Raw genomic sequence first — 23,928 nt, forward strand, 5'->3', positions numbered from 1 at the left:
TAAGTCATTAAATATCTTTTTGACTTTTCAATTGCTAGTCGGTGCAAACAAAAGTTGGAAGAATTTTAGTCAGTTTGGAGGCCTTTAGGAACATGAAGAGTACATGCAGTGCTGTACGACATGCACCATGCAGTTACGTGTCATGCCAAAACTGAATAGTAGCCTAACTTGGATCAGTGTCTGGGGTTACGTAATGGACCGGTTATCATCTTAAAACAGGGAGAGCAAAAAATATGACGTTTTCTTTAAAATTGGTGGTTTTAGTGATGTTTTTATGTACACTAGCAAAAAATCAACTCGGAGTAAGACTGAGAGTTATGGTAGAGCAACATTTATCGTCATTTTATACAAGATGATATCATGAATATCTGTTTTTCAGTTCTTTACCTAATCAATAAATATGCGATACCCTTATTCATTTGCAATATTTGTTGACAAAGTTTCCATTTTTTGTGTTGTTTGAGAAATACTTATTCTAATCTCCGATTTAAAAACAGTTTGTCGCTAAGATTGTTATTCTGCCAATGTGCTGTTACCATGATGCTTACCTTTTTAAGTATAACCGAGGATAACTCATTTCATTAGTGTCGATTATATACATGTATATAGAAGTTCTTGGTACTGGGAGAGTTGAATACCTGACAATCCTTTCTGACAAATACGATTTTATATTTGTGCAAGAACACTGGCTTCACGAGTGCGAACTTTTTGATGTGTTGACCAGTAGATTTCCCGAATGCAATGCCCACGCGGTATCTGGGATGGAGCCTGGCGTTATAACGAGGGGCAGGCCTTATGGTGGCACTGCCATCCTCTGGAAGACTAGTATCAGGCATGTAATCTCGCCAGTTACTTTCAAAACGAACCGGTTTTGCGCCATTGTTGTAGAATTAACTGACTCGGTAAAAATACTTATGTGCAATGTATATATGCCAGGCGTCGATAACCCCACCGAGTACGAAGACACTTTACAAGAATTGAATGCTCTGTTTGCTCAACAAGATATTGACCGAATAATTCTTGGAGGAGATTTTAATGTAGATTGGGTCAGAACGCATCTGAACACGACTCAACAACTTGAGATATTCCTGCAGTCAGAGTCACTGAAGACTATCAGCGATTTTGGTGAGATTGATTTTACATTCGAGAGTAAGATAAACAACGGTGTATTCCTGTTTCGCCTATTCCTGTTCCGCCTATTCCTGTTTCGCCTATTCCTGTTTCGCCTAATTCCTGTTTCGCCTATTCAAATGTATTGCTAACTTCCCCACAGACGTAGGAATATGAACCGTCCCTTACTGACCGACCAAACCCGAGGAGAGCCACATATGTACGCATTGAAACAATACGTCAATGGAGAGAGGGACATAATGAGTTACGTTGATGCCATCAGTTACCGTGTCTGACATAATATCATGATATGTATTTTCCACCTTGTTTGACTTTATATGTGCTGTACCTACATGTATATTATGACATGGGTTTTACAGCTGATTTTGATCAAATGATTATGAGAATGTACAATATTATGTATTTTTATCAAAAACTCATGAATTCAGTTTTCATAAAATAAACGACTGCTTTACTCTACTTAATCTATTAGTTTTTACTGTGTGTCAGTATGGTCCTATGGTCCTATGGTCAAATAAGTCCCGGACTGTCCCCGCTTTCAAGGTGACTCTTTCAAAACGGTCATGGCATAACAAAGTTGATGGCATTTGATTAGTCAAATTGTCATCACATCGTTAACCTCATCCAATTGTCCCCTCACATTTTCCCCATAAAATGGACATGCATCCCTAAGGTTCCCCGTGGGAGAGTCGATTTATTGTAGGGGTACTGGAAAGTAGGCGAAACAGGAATAGGCGAAACAGGAATAGGCGAAACAGGAATTTTGTAGGCGAAACAGGAATAGGCGAAACAGGAATAGGCGAAACAGGCATAAACCTAAACAACAGCAGGTCAGTGTTAGACCATTTCTATATCACAGAGAATCTTCTGGGGGACATATCTGACCATAGAGTGACTCACGATGTCGATAACTTTTCAGATCACTCGCCACTTTCTGTCGAGTTTAACATGCAGATTGAACATGTTTATAATGAAGGGCAGTCAGCCGGTGCCCGAGGAAATGTGCCTAAATGGGACTCACTCGCCCCAGAAGACATTGTGCAATATAAGTTTAATCTAGACAGGGAGGTGAACGCCATTGAAAGAACGGCACGCGACTATTGTAATATATTCAAATGTAATGACCACAAGGAAGGGATCGAGGCTTTACACAATGATATCATTAGTGCATGTTTAACTGCAGGGGAAGAATGTTTTCCTTGTCAGGTCAATGCTCAGGCAAAAGGTCGGAAACCTTTTCCAGGGTGGAACGAAAACATTAGAGAGCTTAGAGAAAGGGCGCTGCTTTGGCACAACATCTGGAAGGCCGGGGGGTCGCAAAGGCAAGGGGTCGTATTCGAGATACGTAAAACGACTCGGGCGAGATACCACCATGCCGTCAAACTCTCCAAAAAGGAGAATAAGGTAGCTGAGAGTAATAGAATAGCAATGGCATACCTGGAAAAGAATGACAGCGACTTCTGGAAGTTGATCAATAGGGGAAAAAAGAAGAAACAGACCTACGCGGTGAGAATTGATGATGCTATGGATGACAGATCCATCGCGGATAGGTTTGCTGTTAAATATGAGGCTTTATATTCATCGGTTGGTTACGACGAGGATCAGATGAGTGATATAATTAAAGACTTGGACAACGACATAGACTTTAGATGTGAAACTAACAGATGTGGGTGCATTAGCCACACTATCTCAGCAGTTGAAGTTCGATCTGCTATTTTCAAACTGAACAAAGGAAAACATGATGGTGGGAAGACTCTATTTAGTGACCATTTGATACATGGTACAGAGGTACTCGACAAGAAGCTAGCGGAGCTTTTCACGCTCATGTTGTCCCATTCTTACATACCAGAGGCGTTCAAAAGGTCGATTATAATTCCTATCCCCAAGAACAAGAGAAAGTCTATTAACGATTCTGATAACTATAGAGGAATCGCATTAAGTAGTGTCTTATGTAAGGTGTTAGACCACATCATTATGGAAAAATGCCCTCAGGTTTTTTGCACATCTGATCTGCAATTTGGGTTTAAGAAAAAGAGTTCTACCACCCAGTGTACATTTGTGCTCAAAGAAGTTATTGATTATTATCTCTCGCATGGAAGTAATGTTTACGTGACGTTATTAGATGCCAGTCGTGCATTCGACAGGATTGAATACACCAGGCTGTTCAACTTGTTAGTAAAAAAGAAATGTTGTCCACTGATTGTGAAATTTCTGGCAACGCTGTACACGTGTCAATATGTCCAAGTAAAATGGAAGGACACTCTAAGTAGGGTAATTAATGTAAAAAATGGTATAAAGCAGGGTGGAGTAATGTCCCCTATTTTATTCTGCATTTACTCGGATGAAATGCTACTGGACTTGAAACAGTCGAGTTACGGATGTTATATTGGCCAACAATTTGTAGGGGCATTGGCGTACGCCGATGATGTAGTTCTATTGTGCCCCACTAGACATGGCATGCAGGAAATGCTTAAGATTTGTGATAGATATTCCGAGGAGTATAGATTATTGTTCAATGTCATTAAAACACACTTCCTATTGTTTGGAAAAGAAGCAGCCGATACTTTTTTAAGGTGGCAAAACAACAGACTTGAGGTAGAAGATATAGCAAATCACCTGGGCCATATCATAGGCCCCCACGCCGAGCAGACACTTATTGATCAAGCTATTGGAAACATGATTGCCCGAACTAATGCACTTGTCTCTGCATTTGGTCATTGCGACATTGATGTAAAATATCGCCTGTTCAAAACATATGTCATGTGTTTATACGGCAGCGTACTGTGGGATTTTTCTTCTAGGCACATGGATAGACTGCTTACGACCTGGAGGAAATGTGTAAGGAAACTATTCAAATTACCGTATCGGACACACTCAAATTTGTTGCCTACTATATGCCGGGATATCAATCCGGAATTTCAGATGCACAGCAGGTTTTTAAAATTTTTCAAGACTGCTCTGAGAAGTAATAATGAACTGGTTGAACTGTCTGCGAAATTAGTCATTTACGGAAGTAGTTCCTCCGTCGGGGGAAACATCAATGTACTATGTGAGAAGATAGGGACCGATAGGGACAACCTTATTAGAAGGGGTAACAAAGTTGGTGATATCGAAACGAATGACATAGGCAGTGTGATCAGGGATCTTATACTGATGAGAGACAGGGGTGACTATCACCTCTTTGATAGAGATGAGCTGTCAGATACTATTACGCATCTAGCATGCGAATGATAAGTTGACCTTTGCCCCCCCCCCCCCCGCGGCAGAGGATCCATGAGAATTTTTCTTTCATAAATAGACTTTGATACATGTATTTTGTTTTTACGTTCTTGTCTTGTTCAATGCACCTTTTCTTGTAAGCGCACAATGCACAATACTGTAAAATGTACAAGAGTACGATAAATAAACTATATATATATATATATAATGAGATAAGCGTATCTGGGCCAGGTTAGAACGCAATATCTCAGCTGGTCTATTTGAAATCAAAGTTCTCTTCAAGATGGTCGTCTTTAAACGGGATCAACTGAAAACCTATGTGGTGGTGGGCGCATTTCTAGGCCTCTGTTGCTGGGTGGCTGTTCTGCAAACGAGATATGAAAGCAGGATAAAGGTAAGATCGATTATTGATTACCTCAAAGTAAATATATTGGAGAAGCCTTCTAAGGCAACTCGGCGATATCCATGAATGTGTCTGTTTATCAACTAGCTGCATGTTCCTGGTATCAGGAAATATGCTTGCGGCCGCACTGCGATACAGTTTATCAGTTCACTTGTCCTATTTTCCTGGGTTCTTTTTTTACGGTAAACCTGTCAAACGATAACGATTTCGTTAGTTTAACCCAGGAGCTGTTGATACATGTCCAAGTCCGCCGTCATAAATGCCAACAACAGTGCCAACAAAAATGCCGATCAACGGTCTATCTTCGTTTTGCGCCTCGGTATCGTGCCAAGCTCACCACTAACGAATAAATGTAATTATTTATAAAATACTGTATATTTTGTCTGAAGGCAAATGTCGGTAAATTCCGTGAAAATGTCAACAATGTTGAACGACCCCGCCCTAATTAAGAAAACCTGTCCCGAAACGCTTATGAAATGGCATGGGAAGCTTTGAAAGACGCGGTGAATTAATGATCCGAAAGGTTTTGACGTTCAGACGTTGGCACAGTACTCAACCTTGTATTTATACCATAAATAACATCACCATTCACTAGCACTTAAGATGTATCGTTTTAACCAATCTAAAACAGGCATTCAACCACTGCCTGGTGTAGAAAGTTCCCTGTGGTTTTTTTTACATGCCATTGAAGTCGTCACTGGACCAGGTCTGCGTCGTGCCAGGACCGCTTTATAAAAGGAAAACTTGGGCAAAATCATTTTAAAATGGCCCTGTTTTCTCCTTCTTTTAAAACTTCTGATCATGTATCTTTAGGCATAGTCATTCCCAGTGAACGACTCGACTGTGCAGCCCAATCGCTGAATACGGACATTACCAAATTACTTTTGAATGACCAACTCAAAGTCTACTACGTTTCTTTACTGAATCATTTAAGCAACTTGAAGAAGAGGGAAGTGTTCGGGTAAAACGTAGTGCCGGATCCTCTGGTCAAAATGCAGCTGGTAGGTACCCGATCCAACGATTTCGGATATTAAAAAATTAGTGATAGTATAGTCTGATTGAGATGTCCATACATTTATATCTTCCATGTACAATTTGTAGCTAATCAATCATATACTGCATTCTGGTTAAAATATCATAATGTGTCCGGTATAATTGTATTATGATTGAAGATAGGATGAAATTAGAATGATTGTTATATTTTTTTACTATAGTTTATCCACCAGATACCCAGTTGTAAGGTCATAGAGGTATGACTTGCCCAGAGATATATCTCCTCCCACCCTTTTATATATTACATGTCAAAATCAGGATTACCAACAAATGAGGCATTGATAAAAACTTTGCAACTGCCAGTCACCTTTTTCTGCGTCTGTAAGAATGACGCAATTCATCCTATTGGGGTCAACAAGCCATATTTCATTCCACTCTGACTTTACAATGCAAGGCTATAGTCAGTTACATTGTTATGTTAATGCACTAAATCACGACTGTGTCCATGATTGTGTTCATTTCCGTCTTGAACATTCAAGGGTCACCAGTGACTTTGCCCTATAACTCTTGCCTATAATCTCCATTGAAGTGGTCTGATTATGATACAGGATGGCAATTCGTCTTTAAACACTTAATATTGCAAACATCCTGATCGGTTTTCCATTTTTGAAATTCAGTTTTCGGACAAGATATGTAATAAATATCCTATCTTATCGTGCAGGTGGCGCTACGTACATTCGCTGGGGTCGTACGGTTTGTCCAGCTGATGCAGAATTAGTATATGCAGGTAAATATGACTGACAGTCCTACGAGACGTCTTACATATTCATGTAATAGTCTGACATGTTGGTCCCTGATGCTCTTTTAGTCCCGCGTAAAATGGACATGGCTATCTACAACCCAAACATCCTGGTGCCAAGTTTTGAAACTAATTTTAACTGGCTTTCAAAGTTGGGGCCAACTTTGACGCCCTACATGCGCTCCATGCAGTCACCAGAAGCGATCCTTGTCACAAATATACTGTGGTAAAAAACAATCATAAATTGTGTGCAAATAGCGGCGTCACGGCACAAGCCACGATGTGTTAGCATTTGGGGCTGAAACTGTTACGGTCTTTATCTGTTTTTAACAAATTTCACCATGTTGTTCTTATTTGAGTTTGCCCAAGTAATTTCCTTTTTCCACCAGGTTACGGAGGAGCTCAGTACTATACCCATGTAGGTGGCTCTGCCGAGTATATCTGTGTATCCGACAAACCGGAATACGCCTCAAAGACGGCTGCAAGTGAAGACGACCGGGCATGGCTGTACGGTGTCGAACTCCAAGTATCTGGCACGAATTTCTTTAGCACTGCCAACGCTGATCCGAATGGGCTCCATAATTCCGATATCCGATGTGCAGTATGCAGGAATAGGGTTCGCTCTAGCATGGTATGTATATAACCTCTTCCTGCGTTGTGTGTAGTGTTGATATAAAGACAGAAAATACTGGTAGTAAAAGCAAAACGTAAAAGCGTTTACTCGTGGTAACTTTGTAGTAAATGTATCAGGAAAAAGGTATATTTTGCATACATAGTCATTACCTCTACGTGTCTGTTCACAGCACTGTTTTATTTCAGGCCAGTTTTGATTATACATTTTGAGAGATACGAGCCAGGTCACGAAATCACGACCTTCCGATCACATTGCGGGCGCTTTCCGACTGTGCCACCAAGCTCCTAAAACATGATATTGAATGAACAGCCTATGTTTCACCAAGGATCTCAGGGCGTGCCGCTGAAATATCACTTGTGACACTAGAAATTGCACTCAATGTAAATATCCCAAGACAATCGTCCCCTCCGGCCTTGGCTATGATGAAAACCTTTCTCCTATGCTCCTCTTTCAGGTGATGATTCCAGGAACGAAATCATGCCCAAGTAACTGGCAGAAGGAGTACTGGGGCTACCTGATGACGGGACATTACAAACACAAGGCTGCCTACAGCTACGCATGCGTGGATGACGCACCAGAAGCTGGGGGTGAAAATGGCGCCAGAAATGATGGGGGAGGACTGATGTACCACGCACAGGGTTCGTGTGGCTCTCTGCCATGCCCTCCGTACGTCCAAGGCTTCGAGGTGACATGTGTTGTTTGCACAAAATAGAGAATCCAAGCGTTCAAACGGCCTGAGACGACACCACCATTTGCTATTAAAACGTTTTCTATTAAAGACGAAATACGCGCTCCTCGAATATAGGTTGAAGTTGAGGACGGAGCTTTTGATATGTCTTTCTGCTTGGATCAAGCTATTCAGAAACAGAAATTAAAGTAGGTCACCACCTCCTAGATTTTAAGTAAAATATCCCTAAATGTGAAAATCAAGCAACCAGAAAATTTCTGCTAGTTTCAATACAAAACGCATAAACTGCCACCTGTTATGAGCATGATACACTGATTATATGTTGCACTCTTGCAGTCAGTTGCAATCAATGAATCATGTTGCAGTTCACCTATTGTCATTATTACAAGACAAAGCCATCGCACGTTAAGCGATTCATTATTGCAGCTACAGTATTCATTAATGGGTTGCAAAGATTTGCAAAGCCCTTTTACAAGTATCTCTCACTCATTAGCAAATACATAAAGTAGTTGTAATGCATCGCAAATAGAACGCTTACTGAGCGATGGGTTGCAACTCTAATTACTTAGGTGTATCTCAATAGAAAAGGTGATTTTAAATGATTTGAATAATTTATGAAACAGTACAAGGCAAATATTTCGATTTTGCCCAATACCACACAGTTTAGAGAATTCAGACCTAGCCGAATGCACGGTCTATTTGTCTCCTTAAAAACCCCGCTCTCGCCTCAGCCAATATTTTCATTATTCTACTGTCATATCAAAGTGTTATCAGGGCAAATCTTGATATCATCGACCCCCACGAAAAAGCTTCCATGGGATCGTAAGGCCTAAACCGACAAGGGCAATTCAACTGTAATGAAGAGTCATATAAAACAAAGCTGACAAAGGTTTAATAAAGTGTATGTAACCATAGCTGACATAGCGTGTGAATCTCGATGTCCTTGAAAAATACTAGGTAAAGAAATAAAAGGAACTGGCAATAGCCTGCATGTCAATAATCACATCATTCTTGACCTGTAAGTATTCATGAAGCAGAAAAAAACAGCCCTAGCTAATAGCGTCATCTTGGAACCACCAAGGTTTTTACCTGTCATCGATTTCAAACTATATTATCACTGTTCATTGAAAGGGAGTATGAAAATATGAGAATCAGATTGATATAGCGTGTAATCTCATCGTTCTTGAAAATTATCTCATAATCAAACGGAACAAACTGCCAATAGCTTGTATAGCGTGAAATCTCATTCTCGAATATTATCTAATAATCTAATGAACAAACTGCCAATAGCTTGTATAGCGTGAAATCCCATTCTAGAATATTATCTAATAATCTAATGAACAAACCGCCAATAGCTTGTATAGCTTTTATTCTCGTCCTTGAACATCATCATTTTTTTAAACAGCAATAGCTTGCTAACATAGCATGTAAGTGTCGTCTTTCGTGAACATTATTAACAGATATATTGTAGTCAAATAAAGCAAATAAGCCCTAGTGGCTTGTATAGCAAGTAAACGTCGCAGTTCTTTTGTTTATTGCTGTTGACTCTTGTGCCGAATGCACGCACATTCGGAAGGCGTAGATGAGGAATCGTCTCAAAGGAGATTGTCAACCTTGATGCTTGGAGGGTGATGTGATTTCAAACCAGTCCTGACGATACAATTGTCGGGAAGGAAGTGTATCACGGTGATCAAGTGCAGACATATCTCTAATTGCTGTAAATTAGTCAATATATTTTCAGATATACCATCTGAAATGTCATCTAAACGAATACCTCCCAGACTCTGTATTTCATTTTATTGGAATATCTGACAATTGTTCACATCCACTAGCCCATGGTCAAACAGCTCAAATACTTTAAGGGGTGTTGATTTGATATATTGGTATACTCTTACTGAATATAAAACTTATTTGCTCAAAACAGTGAGACATTAAATATATTTTTGACTGTTTAATTGCTAGTCTGTGCAAACAAAAGTTCGAAGAATTTTAGTCAGTTTGGAGGCCTTTAGGAACATGAATAGTACATGCAGTGCTGTACGACATGCACCATGCAGTTACGTGTCATGCCAAAACTGACAGTTCTTAGTAGCCTAACTTGGATCAGTGTCTGGGTTTACGTAATGGACCGGTTATCCTGATCTTAAAACAGGGAGAGTAAAAAATACGGCGTCTTCTTTAAAATTGGTGGTTTAAGTGATGTTTTTATGTACACTAGCAAAAACTCAACTCGGAGTAAGACTGACTGTTATGGTAGAGCAACATTTATCGTCATTTATCGTCATTCGTCACAAGATGATATCACGAATTTCTGTTTTTCAGTTCTTTACGTAATCAATAGATATGTGATACCCTAATTCATTTGCAATATTTGTTGACAAAGTTTCCATTTTGTGTGTTGTTTGAGAAATACTTATTCTAATCTCCGATTTAAAAACAGTCTGACGCTAAGATTGTTATTCTGCCAATGTGCTGTTACCATGATGCTTACCTTTTTAAGTATAACCGACAATAACTAATTTCATTAGTGTCGATTATATATATAGAAGTTCTTGGTTTATGAGACAAGCGTATCTGGGCCAGGTTAGAACGCAATATCTCAGCTGGTCCATTTGAAATGAAAGTTCTCTTCAAGATGGTCGTCTTTAAACGGGATCAACTGAAAACCTATGTGGTGGTGGGCGCATTTCTAGGCCTCTGTTGCTGGGTAGCTGTTCTGCAAACGAGATATGAAAGCAGGATAAAGGTAAGATCGATTATTGATTATCTCAAAGTAAATATATTGGAAAAGCCTTCTCAGGCAACTTGGCGAAATCCATGACTGTGTCTGTTGATCAACTAGCTGCATGTTCCTGGTATCAGGAATTATGCTTGCGGCCGCTCTGCGATACAGTTTATCAGTTCACATTTGTCCTATTTTCCTGGGTTCTTTTTTTGTGGTAAAACCTGTCATACGATAACAATTTCGTTAGTTTAACCCAGGAGCTTTTGATACATGTCCAAGTCTGCCGTCATAAATGCCAACAACAGTGCTGTTTAAGTCGTTGTTCAACATTTCGGATATTTTCACGAGCGTACAAACCGTTCGAAAGGAGGGATGTTTTTAATGTACGTGTCCGCGTACGCTTTTCAGAAAATCAAATATGCCGATCAACGGTCTATCTTCGTTTTGCGCCTCGGTATCGTGCCAAGCTCTCCACTAACGAATACGTGTAATTTATTTATAATGTACTGTATGTCGGTAAATTCCGTGAAAATGTCAACAATGTTGAACGACCCCGCCCTAATTAAGAAAACCTGTCCCGAAACGCTTATGAAATGGCATGGGAAGCTTTGAAAGACGTGGTATATTAACGATCCGAAAGGTTTTGACGTCACCAGACGTTGGCACAGTACTCAACCTTCTTTTTATACCATAAATAACATCACCATTCACTAACACTTAAAATGTATCCTTTAACCAATCTAAAACAGGCATTCAACCACTGCCTGGTGTAGAAAGTTCCCTGTTGGTTTTTTTACATGCCATTGAAGTCGTCACTGGACAAGGTCTGTGTCGTGCCAGGACCGCTTAAAAAAATGAAAACTTGGGCAAAATTCTTTTAAATTGGCCCTATTTTCTCCTTCTTTTAAAACATCTGGACAGGTATCTTTTGGCAAAGTCCTTCCCAGTGAACGACTCGACAGTACAGCCCAATCGCTGAATACGGCCGTTACCAAATTACTTCTGAATGACCAACTCAAAGTCTACTACGTTTCTTTACTGAATCATTTAAGCAACTTGAAGAAGAGGGAAGTGTTCGGGTGAAACGTAGTGCCGGATCCTCTGGTCAAAATGCAGCTGGTAGGTACCCGATCCAATGATTCTGATTTTCTAAAATTAGTGATAGTATAGTCAGATTGAGATGTCCATACATTTATATCTTCCATATACAATTTGTAGCTAATCAATTATATACTGCATTCTGTTTAAAATATCATAATGTGCCCGGTATAATGGATGATAGAAGATGGGATGAAATTAGAATGATTGTTATATTTGTTTACTATAGTTTATACACCAGATATCCAGTTGTAATGTCATGGAGGTATGACTTGCCGAGAGATATATCTCCTCCCACCCTTTTATATATAACATGTCAAAGTCAGGATTACCAACAAATGAGGCATTGATAAAAACTTTGCAACTGCCAGTCACCTTTTTCTGCGTCTGTAAGAATGACGCAATTCATCCTATTGGGGTCAACAAGCCATTATTTCATTCCACTCTGACTTTACAATGCAAGGCTATAGTCAGTTACATTGTTATGTTAATGCACTAAATCACGACTGTGTCCATGATTGTGTTCATTTTCGTTTTGAACAATGGGTGTCTACAAAACTAAGACCTAAGACAGACCTAGGACAGACCTTAGACCTAAGACCTACAAAACTAAGACCCTCCACCTACAAAACTAAGACCCCCACCTACAAAACTAAGACCTACAATACTAAGATCCCACCTACAAAACTAAGACCCCTACATACAAAACTACATGAACTAGGTCCCAGGCATCCTGAGCAAATCAGGCATCTTACTGCCCTCCCCTATTTGAGAAATGAAGTTGGAATGTGATGGACACTTAATTGTATTTAAGCAAGATAATCCTGTTAGCAGTACTCTGAGAATGTTTTGATGTTTGAATTCATATCAGAATTCAACAAGACGGAGAAAAATTTAAAAAATACTGTGGAATCCCTCGGGAGCTGTTTCGCATGCATGGCAACAGGGCAGAGTCGGAGAGTAACAGTGAACACTGCATGATTTCCTTTTAAAGGATGCAGAGACCCTATTGCTCGAAATCTTATAACTGTATAGAGCCACCCCTGACTCCTCAGGCTAAACTGTGCAAAACAAATGGTGGACAATACGTGTTTTGTGCATGATAGAAACATCCACAGTGGCACTGCTATTGCATCAAATACTTGTTAGAATGTAATGCTATTCCCATTACCACATGCCTGTTATAAATACACTCCATTTTAACCTCTGATGACAGACCGACTGCATGCATACAAGTCTAGTAAAAGGATGGCCTACCCTGAGAACCATAATATTTTTGTAGGTCTTAGTTTTGTAGGTGGGGATCTTAGTTTTGTTGGTCTTCGTTTTGTAGGTGGAGGGTCTTAGTTTTGTAGGTCTTACGTCCTACGTCTTACGTCTTAGTTTTGTAGACACCCCTTGAACAATCAAGGGTCACCAGCGACTTTGCCCTATAACTCTTGCCTATAATCTCCATTGAAGAGGTCTGATTATGATAAAGGATGGCAATTCGTCTTTAAAGGCCATAACTCCAGGTATTTTGCCATTTTCTGCTGTAAGACGATTTCAAAAGTGTACCTAACACTTTATACAGTACAGAAAACCCAATGCAATTAGCTCCATCCATTTTGAAGATATAGCCATTTATGTGTTTGGCAACTTGATTTAAGGAATTAATACCGAGCTGGCGGTCATTGGTTGTATAATCAAGACCGCTCGGGTAGACCGAAAATGCAGTCCAAAACCCGAGGCGCTTCGCCGAGGGTTTTGGACGTAATTTGAGGTCTACCCGAGCGGTCTTGATTATACAACCAATGACCGACAGCGAGGTATTAATTTCTATTCTAAAAGGTTTCAAAATTAAACAAATTAAATACGATTTGAAAGGTATATATGTTCCGTTTTCGTCAAAGAATGATCCAGCCTGGTGTCCGGAACTCCGCCATATTGTTGCTTGTGAAGATGACGTCACGCAGCAAGGGAATTCCCAGTCTGCTAGCTCGATTTCTACCATTTCCTCGTCTTTGACCTCTTCTGAATCCTGACTGACGACCTCGAAAGAGTCCTCGGGTATCCTCCCTACTTCACAAATCCCAATATATCAGGGAATACTTCAAAATCTCGTGTTCTTGACATTGTTTTGTGGGGCTGAGTCGTTGCTTCTTGGTGAAAATAATTCGTCTGCTAAAATTCAGAATTTTATACCTACCCAGGCGGTCATTGGTTACGATACCAAGACCGCTCCGATCAAAACGAGGCGTAATGTATTTTGTATTTGAAACAATGATATACTGTGACTAAGGCCTTTTAGAATACCTAATCAGGCTAGCAAACTGGCTTGTTAAAGCCAGGCGGCGGGTTCAGCAAAAGTTGTGATGTAGATCAGGCTATTGCCCTACTTGGGAGGACAAATATCAATGAATGCTCTTAAAATTGATATATGAAGTCTGTTTTTCATTGACATTCGATATACCCTATAATAAGGTATGGTAATACAGACAAATTTATACCATTATAGTAAGAAATCAAACATCAGTCTGATCTATGTCAGTAAACTTGCCGCCTGACTTCACTAAGAAACCTAACCAAGGCTGTTACATAACATGTAAACAAAACAGTTAATCTTGCTTTATCTCTGGACTGGGTGCTTCAATTTTGATCAAACTTGATTTAATGCGGAGCTTTAAGTCTACTCTTTGAGGATCTGTACATGTCATGCAATCATAAAAGCAGGAGTCGTGGCCTTTAAACACTTAATATTGCAAACATCCTGATCGGTTTTCCATTTTTGAATTTCCGTTTTCGGACAAGATATGTAATCAATATCTTATCTTATCGTGCAGGTGGCGCTACGTACATTCGCTGGGGTCGTACGGTTTGTCCAGCTGATGCAGAATTAGTATATGCAGGTAATTATGACTGACAGTCCTACGAGACGTCTTACATATTCATGTAATAGTCTGACATGTTGGTCCCTGATGCTATTTTAGTCCCGCGTAAAATGTCCATGGCTACCCCCAACCCAAACATTCTGATGCCAAGTTTTGAAACTAATTTTAACTGGCTTGCAACGTTGGGGCCAACTTTGACGCCCTACATGCGCTCCATGCAGTCACCAGAAACGATAACTTGCCACAAACATTTTTTGGGAAAAAGACAATTCCGAATTGTGGGCAAATAGCGGCTTCACAACACAGCCACGTTATATTTGCATTTGGGGCTGAAACTGTTACGGTCATTATCTGTTTTTGACAAATTTCACCATGTTGTTGTTATATGAGTTTGCCCAAGCCTTTTCCTTTTTCCACCAGGTTATGGAGGGGCTGAGCACTATACCCATGTAGGTGGCTCTGCCGAGTATATCTGTGTATCCGACAAACCAGAATACGCCTCGAAGACGGCTGCAGGTGAAAACGACCGGGCATGGCTGACCGGAATCGAACTCCAAGTAGACGGTATTAACTTCTTTAGCACTGCCAACGCTGATCCGCATGGCCTCTACAATTCCGATGTCCGATGTGCAGTATGCAGGAGTAGAGTTCGCACCAGCATGGTAAGTTGAACTATACCCTCATCCAGTATTTATAATGTTTATACCCTCATCCAGTATTTATAGTCTTTATACCCTCATCCAGTATTTATAGTCTTTATACCCTCATCCAGTATTTATAGTGTTTATACCCTCATCCAGTTATTATTGTGTCATACGTATACTTACGATGTAGATACTACTAGCATGCAAAGTCTAACGTATTTACTCGTAGTACTGGCAAAACGTATGCAATGTATTTAGTATCAAACATAGATTAAGATTTTCTCAATATGTTTTTTGTATGGGAACGCGGACGCTATTTCACTGGGCCACCACGCTCACAAAACATATCTTAAGGAACCGCCCATGTTTAACCAAATGGTTCTCTGGACATGCCGCTAAAAATATCACTAGTAACTCTAAAAATTGTTCTCAATGCTATATCCTAGGACAAAGTCGATCCCTCCTGCATTAGCTATCAACTAAAGCTTCCCCATTTCAGCTCATGATTCCAGGAACGAAGTCATGCCCAAGTAACTGGCAGCAGGAGTACTGGGGCTACCTGATGACGGGACATTACAAACACAAGGCTACCTACAGCTACGCATGCGTGGATTACGCACCAGAAGCTGGGGGTGAAAATGGCGCCAGAAATGATGACGGAGGACTGATGTTCCACGCACAGGGTTGGTGTGGCTCTCTGCCATGCCCTCCGTACGTCCAAGGCTTCGAGATAACATGTGTTGTTTGCACAAAATAGAGAATTTCAAGCGTTCAAACGGCCTGAGACGACACCACCATTTGCTTTTAACACGTTTTCTATTAAAGACGAAATTCGCGCTCCTCGAATTATAGGTTTAAGTTGAGGACGGAGCTTTTGATATGTCTTTCTGCTTGGATCGAGCTATTCAGAAAGGGAAATTAAAGTAGGTCACCACCTCCTAGATTTTAAGTCAAATATGCCTAAATGTGAAAATCCAGCATCCAGAAAATTTCTGCTAGTTTCAATACAAAACGCATAAACTGCCACCTGTCATGAACATGATACACTGATTATATGTTGCACTCTTGCAGTCAGTTGCAATCAATGAATCGAGTTGCAGTTCACATTTCTGTCATTATTGCAAGACAAAGCCATCGCACGTTAAGCGATTCATTATAGCAGCTACTGTATTCATTAACGGGTTTTTACAAGTATCTCTCACTCATTAGCAAATACATAAAGTAGTTGCAATGCATCGCAAATAGAACGCTTACTGAGCGACAGGTTGCAACTATACTTACTTAGGTGTATCTCATTAGATCAGGTGATTCTAAATGATTTGAATAATTTAGGAAACAGTACAAGGCAAATATTACGTTTTTGCCAAATACCACGCAGTTTAGAGAATTCACACCTAGCCGAATGCACGGTCTGTTGTCTCCTTAAAAACCCCGCCCTCGCCTCAGCTAATATTTTCATTATTCTACTGTCATATCAATGTGTTATCAGGGCAAATCTTGATATCATCGACACCCACGAAAAAGCTTCCATGGGATCGTTAGGCCTAAACCGACAAGGGCAATTAAACGGTAATGAATAGTCATATAAAACAAAGCCGGCAAAGGTTTAATAAAGTGTATGTAACCATAGCTGACATAGCGTGTAAATCTCGATGCCCTTAAAAAATACTTGGTAGAGAAATAAAAGCAACTGGCAATAGCCTACATGTCAATAATCACATCATTCTTGACCTGTAAGTATTCATGAAGCAGAAAAAAACAACCCTAGCTGATAGCGTCATCTTGGAACCACCAAGGTTGTTACCTCTCATCGATTTCAAACTATATTATCACTGTTCATTGAAAAGGAGCGTGAAAATATGAGAATCAGATTGATATAGCGTGTAATCTCATCGTTCTTAAAAATTATCTCATAATCAAACGGAACAAACTGCCAATAGCTTGTATAGCGTGAAATCTCATTCTAGAATATTATCTAATAATCTAATGAACCAACCGCCAATAGCTTGTATAGCTTTTATTATCGTCCTTGAACATCATCATTTTTTCAAACTGCAATAGCTTGCTAACATAGCAAGTAAGTGTCGTCTTTCGTGGAACATTATTAATAGATATATAGTAGTCAAATAAAGCAAATAAGCCCTAGTGGCTTGTATAGCAAGTAAACGTCGCCGTTCTTTTGTTTATTGCTGTTGACTCTTGTGCCGAATGCGCGCACATTCGGAAGGCGTAGATGAGGAATCGTCTCAAAGGAGATTGTCAACCTTGATGCTTGGAGGGTGATGTCATTTCAAACCAGTCCTGACGATACAATTGTCGGGAAGGAAGTATATCACGGTGATCAAGTGCAGGCATATCTCTACTTGCTGTAAATTAGTCAAGATATTTTCACATATAGCATCTGAAATGTCATCTAAACGAATACCTCCCAAGCTCTGTATTCCATTTTATTTAAATTCCAATCGATGGAAGTGGAATATCTGACTGATTCTTCACATCCACTTGCCCATGGTCAAACAGCTCAAATACTTTAAGGGCTGTTGATTTGATATACTGGTATACTCTAACTGAATATAAAACTTATTTGCTCACAACAGTAAGTCATTAAATATCTTTTTGACTTTTGAATTGCTGGTCTGTGCAAACAAAATGTTGGAAGAATTTTAGTCAGTTTGGAGGCCTTTAAAAGTTTAAGGAACATGAATAGTACATACAGTGCTGTACGACATGCACCATGCAGTTACCTGTCATGCCAAAACTGACAGTTCTTAGTAGCCTAACTTGGATCAGTGTCTGGGGTTACTTAATGGACCGGTTATCCTGATCTTAAAACAGGGAGAGTAAAAAATATGGCGTTTTATTTAAAATTGGTGGTTTTAGTGATGTTAACGGTGGCTGGGAAAGGACATCGAAAAAAAAACAATTCTCGGCGGGACGACTTATTATCGCGGGGGGACGACTTAGTAAGTCGGGGGGACGACTTAGTAAGTCGGGGGGACGACTTAGTAAGTCGGGGGGACGACTTAGTAAGTCGGGGGGGACGACTTAGTAAGTCGGGGGGGGGGGGGGAATTAACTCGGAGTAAGACTGACTGTTATGGTAGAGCAACATTTATCGTCATTTTATACAAGATGATATCACGAATTTCTGTTTTTCAGTTCTTTACCTAATCAATAGATATGTGATACCCTAATTCATTTGCAAGATTTGTTGACAAAGTTTCCATTTTGTGTGTTGTTTGAGAAATACTTATTCTAATCTCCGATTTAAAAACAGTCTGTCGCTAAGATTGTTATTCTACCAATGTGATGTTACCATGATGCTTACCTTTTTAAGTATAACCGAGGATAACTCATTTCATTAGTGTCGATTATATACGTGTATATAGAAGTTCTTGGTTTATGAGACAAGCGTATCTGGGCCAGGTTAGAACGCAATATCTCAGCTGGTCTATTTGAGATCAAAGTTCTCTTCAAGATGGTCGTCTTTAAACGGGATCAACTGAAAACCTATGTGGTGGTGGGCGCATTTTTAGGCCTCTGTTGCTGGGTAGCTGTTCTGCAAACGAGATATGAAAGCAGGATAAAGGTAAGATCGATTATTGATTACAATGTACCTCAAAGTAAATATATTGGAGAAGCCTTCTCAGGCAACTTGGCGAAATCCATGACTGTGTCTGTTGATCAACTAGCTGCATGTTCCTGGTATCAGGAATTATGCTTGCGGCCGCACTGCGATACAGTTTATCAGTTCACATTTGTCCAATTTTCCTGGGTTCTTTTTTTGTGGTAAAACCTGTCCAACGATAACGATTTCGTTAGTTTAACCCAGGAGCTGTTGATACATGTCCAAGTCTGCCGTGATTAATGTCAACAACAGTGCTGTTGAAGTCGTGGTTCAACATTTCGAATATTTTCACGAGCGTATAAACCGTTCGCAAGGAGGGATGTTTTTAATGTACGTGTACGCGAACGCTTTTCAGAAAATCAAAAATGCCGATCAACAGTCTATCTTCGTTTTGCGCCTCGGTATCGTGCCAAGCTCTCCACTATCGAATACGTGTAATTTATTTATAATGTACTGTATGTTTCGTCTGAAGGCAAATGTCGGTAAATTCCGTGAAAATGTCAACAATGTTGAACGACCCCGCCCTAATTAAGAAAACCTGTCCCGAAACGCTTATATGGCATGGGAAGCTTTGAAAGACGCGGTATATTAACGATCCGAAAGGTTTTGACGTCACCAGACTTTGGCACAGTACTCAACCTTGTATTTATACCATAAATAACATCACCATTCACTAGCACTTAAGATGTATCCTTTTTACCAATCTTAAACAGGCATTCAACCACTGCCTGGTGTAGAAAGTTCCCTGTTGGTTTTTTTACATGCCATTGAAGTCGTCACTGGACCAGGTCTGCGTCGTGCCAGGACCGCTTAAAAAAATGAAAACTTGGGCAAAATTCTTTTAAATTGGCCCTATTTTCTCCTTCTTTTAAAACATCTGGACAGGTATCTTTTGGCATAGTCCTTCCCAGTGAACGACTCGACAGTACAGCCCAATCGCTGAATACGGGCGTTACCAAATTATTTCTGAATGACCAACTCAAAGTCTACTACGTTTCTTTACTGAATCATTTAAGCAACTTGAAGAAGAGGGAAGTGTTCGGGTGAAACGTACTGCCGGATCCTCTGGTCAAAATGCAGCTGGTAGGTACCCGATCCAATGGTTTCTGATTTTCTAAAATTAGTGATAGTATAGTCAGATTGAGATGTCCATACATTTATATCTTCCATATACAATTTGTAGCTAATCAATTATATACTGCATTCTGGTAAAGAATATCATAATGTGTCCGGTATAATGGTATTATGATAGAAGATGGGATGAAATTAGAATGATTGTTACCATAGTTTATACACCAGATATCCAGTTGTAATGTCATGGAGGTATGACTTGCCCAGAGATATATCTCTGACTTTACAATGCAAGGCTATAGTTAGTCACATTGTTATGTTAGTGCACTAAATCACGTCTGTGTCCATGATTGTGTTCATTTCCGTTTTGAACAATGGGTGTCTACAAAACTAAGACCTAAGACAGACCTAGGACAGTATGACCTAACTAAGACCCTCCACCTACAAAACTAAGTCCCCACCTACAAAACTAAGAACTACAACAATAAGATCCCCACCAACAAAACTAGACCTACAAAACTCAGACCCTCACCACCACCTACAAAACTAAGACCCCTACATACAAAACTACATGAACTAGGTCCCAGGCATCCTGAGGAAATCAGGGCATCTTACTGCCCTCCCCTTGTTTGAGAAATGAAGTTGGAATGTGATGGACACTTAATTGTATTTAAGCAAGATAATCCTGTTAGCAGTACTCTGAGAATGTTTTGATGTCTGCATGATTGATTGAACACTGCATGATTTCCTTTTAAAGGATGCAAAGACCCTATTGCTCGAAATCTTCTTACTGTAGAGCCACCCCTGACTCCTCAGGCTAAACTGTGAAAAACAAATGGTGGACAATACGTGTTTTGTGCATGATAGAAACATCCACAGTGGCTCTGCTATTGCATCAAATACTTGTTGGAATGTAATGTTATTCCCATTACCACATGCCTGTTATAAATACACTCCATTTTAACCTCTGATGACAGACCGACTGCATGCATACAAGTCTAGTAAAAGGATGGCCTACCCTGAGAACCATAATATTTTTGTAGGTCTTAGTTTTGTAGGTGGGGATCTTAGTTTTGTTGGTCTTAGTTTTGTAGGTGGAGGGTCTTAGTTTTGTAGGTCTTACGTCTTACGTCTTACGTCTTAGTTTTGTAGACACCCCTTGAACAATCAAGGGTCACCAGTGACTTTGCCCTATAACTTTTGCCTATAATCTCCATTGAAGAGGTCTGATTATGATTAAGGATGGCAATTCGTCTTTAAACACTTAATATTGCAAACATCCTGATTGGTTTTCCATTTTTGAATTTCCGTTTTCGGACAAGATATGTAATCAATATCTTATCTTATCGGGCAGGTGGCGCTACGTACATTCGCTGGGGTCGTACGGTTTGTCCACTTGATGCAGAATTAGTATATGCAGGTAATTATGACAGACAGTTCTACGAGACGTCTTACAAATTCATGTAATAGTCTGACATGTTGGTCCCTGATGCTATTTTAGTCCCGCGTAAAATGTACATGGCTATCCACAACCCAAACATCCTGGTGCCAAGTTTTGAAACTAATTTTAACTGGCTTTCAACGTTGGGGCCAACTTTGACGCCCTACATGCGCTCCATGCAGTCACCAGAAACGATAACTTGCCACAAACATTTTTTGGGAAAAAGACAATTCCGAATTGTGGGCAAATAGCGGCTTCACAACACAGCCACGTTATATTCGCATTTGGGGCTGAAACTGTTACGGTCATTATCTGTTTTTAACAAATTTCACCATGTTGTTGTTATATGAGTTTGCCCAAGCCTTTTCCTTTTTCCACCAGGTTACGGAGGGGCTGAGTACTATACCCATGTAGGTGGCTCTGCCGAGTATATCTGTGTATCCGACAAACCAGAATACGCCTCGAAGACGGCTGCAAGTGAAGACGACCGGGCATGGCTGAACGGAATCGAACTCCAAGTAGACGATATGAACTTCTTTAGCACTGCCAACGCTGATCCGAATGGCCTCCACGATTCCGATCTCCGATGTGCCGTATGCAGGAATAGAGTTCGCACCAGCATGGTAAGTTGAACTATACCCTCATCCAGTATTTATAGTGTTTATACCCTCATCCAGTATTTATAGTGCTTATACCCCCATCCAGTATTTATAGTGTTTATACCCTCATCCAGTATTTATAGTGTTTATACCCTCATCCAGTTATTATTGTGTCATATGCATACTTACGAAGTAGATACTACTAGCATGCAAAGTCTAACGTATTTACTCGTAGTACTGGCAAATCGTATGCAATGTATTTAGTATCAAACATAGATTAAGATTTTCTCAATATGTTTTTTGTATGGGAACGCGGACGCTATTTCACTCGGCCACCACGCTCACAAAACATATTTTAAGGAACCGCCCATGTGTAACCAAATGGTTCTCTGACATGCCGCTAAAAATATCACAAGTAACTCTAAAAATTGTTCTCAATGCTATATCCCATGACAAAGTCGTTCCCTCCTGCCTTAGCTATAAACTAAAGCTTCCCCATTTCAGCTCATGATTCCAGGAACGAAGTCATGCCCAAGTAACTGGCAGCAGGAGTACTGGGGCTACCTGATGACGGGACATCACAAACACAAGGCTGCCTACAGCTACGCATGCGTGGATGACGCACCAGAAGCTGGGGGTGAAAATGGCGCCAGAAATGATAACGGAGGACTGATGTACCACGCACAGAGTGCGTGTGGCTCTCTGCCATGCCCTCCGTACGTCCAAGGCTTCGAGATGACATGTGTTGTTTGCACAAAATAGAGAATTTCAAGCGTTCAAACGGCCTGAGACGACACCACCATTTGCTTTTAACACGTTTTCTATTAAAGACGAAATTCGCGCTCCTCGAATTATAGGTTTAAGTTGAAGACGGAGCTTTTGATATGTCTTTCTGCTTGGATCGAGCTATTCAGAAAGGGAAATTAAAGTAGGTCACCACCTTCTAGATTTTGATTTTTGATTCTAAATGTGAAAATCCAGCATCCAGAAAATTTCTGCTAGTTTCAATACAAAACGCATGAACTGCCACCTGTTATGAACATGATACACTGATTATATGTTGCACTCTTGCAGTCAGTTGCAATCAATGAATCGAGTTGCAGTTCACATTTCTGTCATTATTGCAAGACAAAGCCATCGCACATTAAGCGATTCATTATAGCAGCTACAGTATTCATTAACAGGTTTTTGCAAGTATCTCTCACTCATTAGCAAATACATAAAGTAGTTGCAATGCATCGCAAATAGAACGCTTACTGAGCGATAGGTTGCAACTCTACTTACTTAGGTGTATCTCATTAGATCAGGTGATTTTAAATGATTTGAATAATTTAAGAAACAGTACAAGGCAAATATTACGTTTTTCGCCAAATACCACGCAGTTTAGAGAATTCAGACCTAGCCGAATGCACGGTCTATTGTCTCCTTAAAAACCCCGCCCTCGCCTCAGCTAATATTTTCATTATTCTACTGTCATATCAATGTGTTATCAGGGCAAATCTTGATATCATCGACCCCACGAAAAAGCTTCCATGGGATCGTTAGGCCTAAACCGACAAGGGCAATTAAACGGTAATGAAGAGTCATATAAAACAAAGCTGGCAAAGGTTTTATAAAGTGTATGTGACCATAGCTGACAAAGCGTGTGAATCTCGATGTCCTTGAAAAATACTAGGTAAATAAATAAAAGGAACTGGCAATAGCCTGCATGTCAATAATCACATCATTCTTGACCGCGTGTAATCTCATCGTTCTTGAAAATTATCTCATAATCAAACGGAACAAACTGCCAATAGCTTGTATAGCGTGAAATCTCATTCTAGAATATTATCTAATCATCTAATGAACCAACCGCCAATAGCTTGTATAGCTTTTATTCTCGTCCTTGAACATCATCATTTTTCTAAACTGCAATAGCTAGCTAATATAGCATGTAAGTGTCGTCTTTCGTGAACATTATTAACAGATATATTGTAGTCAAATGAA

At 40.0% G+C, this 23,928-nt stretch overlaps 2 protein-coding genes across 2 annotated transcripts; both read left to right on the forward strand.

The window, feature by feature from the left end:
• The first annotated feature begins 10,496 nt into the window (after nt 1–10,496).
• Nucleotides 10,497–17,336, forward strand: LOC135486394 (uncharacterized). Its single transcript, XM_064769158.1, has 5 exons — nt 10,497–10,613; nt 11,645–11,711; nt 14,513–14,578; nt 14,981–15,222; nt 15,704–17,336. The coding sequence occupies exons 1-5, from the start codon at nt 10,503–10,505 to the stop codon at nt 15,959–15,961; spliced, it is 744 nt and encodes a 247-aa protein (XP_064625228.1). The 5' UTR covers nt 10,497–10,502; the 3' UTR covers nt 15,962–17,336.
• A 1,326-nt stretch (nt 17,337–18,662) lies between these two features.
• On the forward strand, nt 18,663–23,928 carry LOC135486449 (uncharacterized). The gene is made up of 5 exons (XM_064769240.1): nt 18,663–18,792; nt 19,848–19,914; nt 21,257–21,322; nt 21,725–21,966; nt 22,447–23,928. The coding sequence occupies exons 1-5, from the start codon at nt 18,682–18,684 to the stop codon at nt 22,702–22,704; spliced, it is 744 nt and encodes a 247-aa protein (XP_064625310.1). The 5' UTR covers nt 18,663–18,681; the 3' UTR covers nt 22,705–23,928.

This window comes from Lineus longissimus, chromosome 4 (assembly GCF_910592395.1).
Source record: "Lineus longissimus chromosome 4, tnLinLong1.2, whole genome shotgun sequence".
In the NCBI taxonomy this organism is placed as follows: Eukaryota; Metazoa; Nemertea; class Pilidiophora; order Heteronemertea; family Lineidae; genus Lineus; species Lineus longissimus.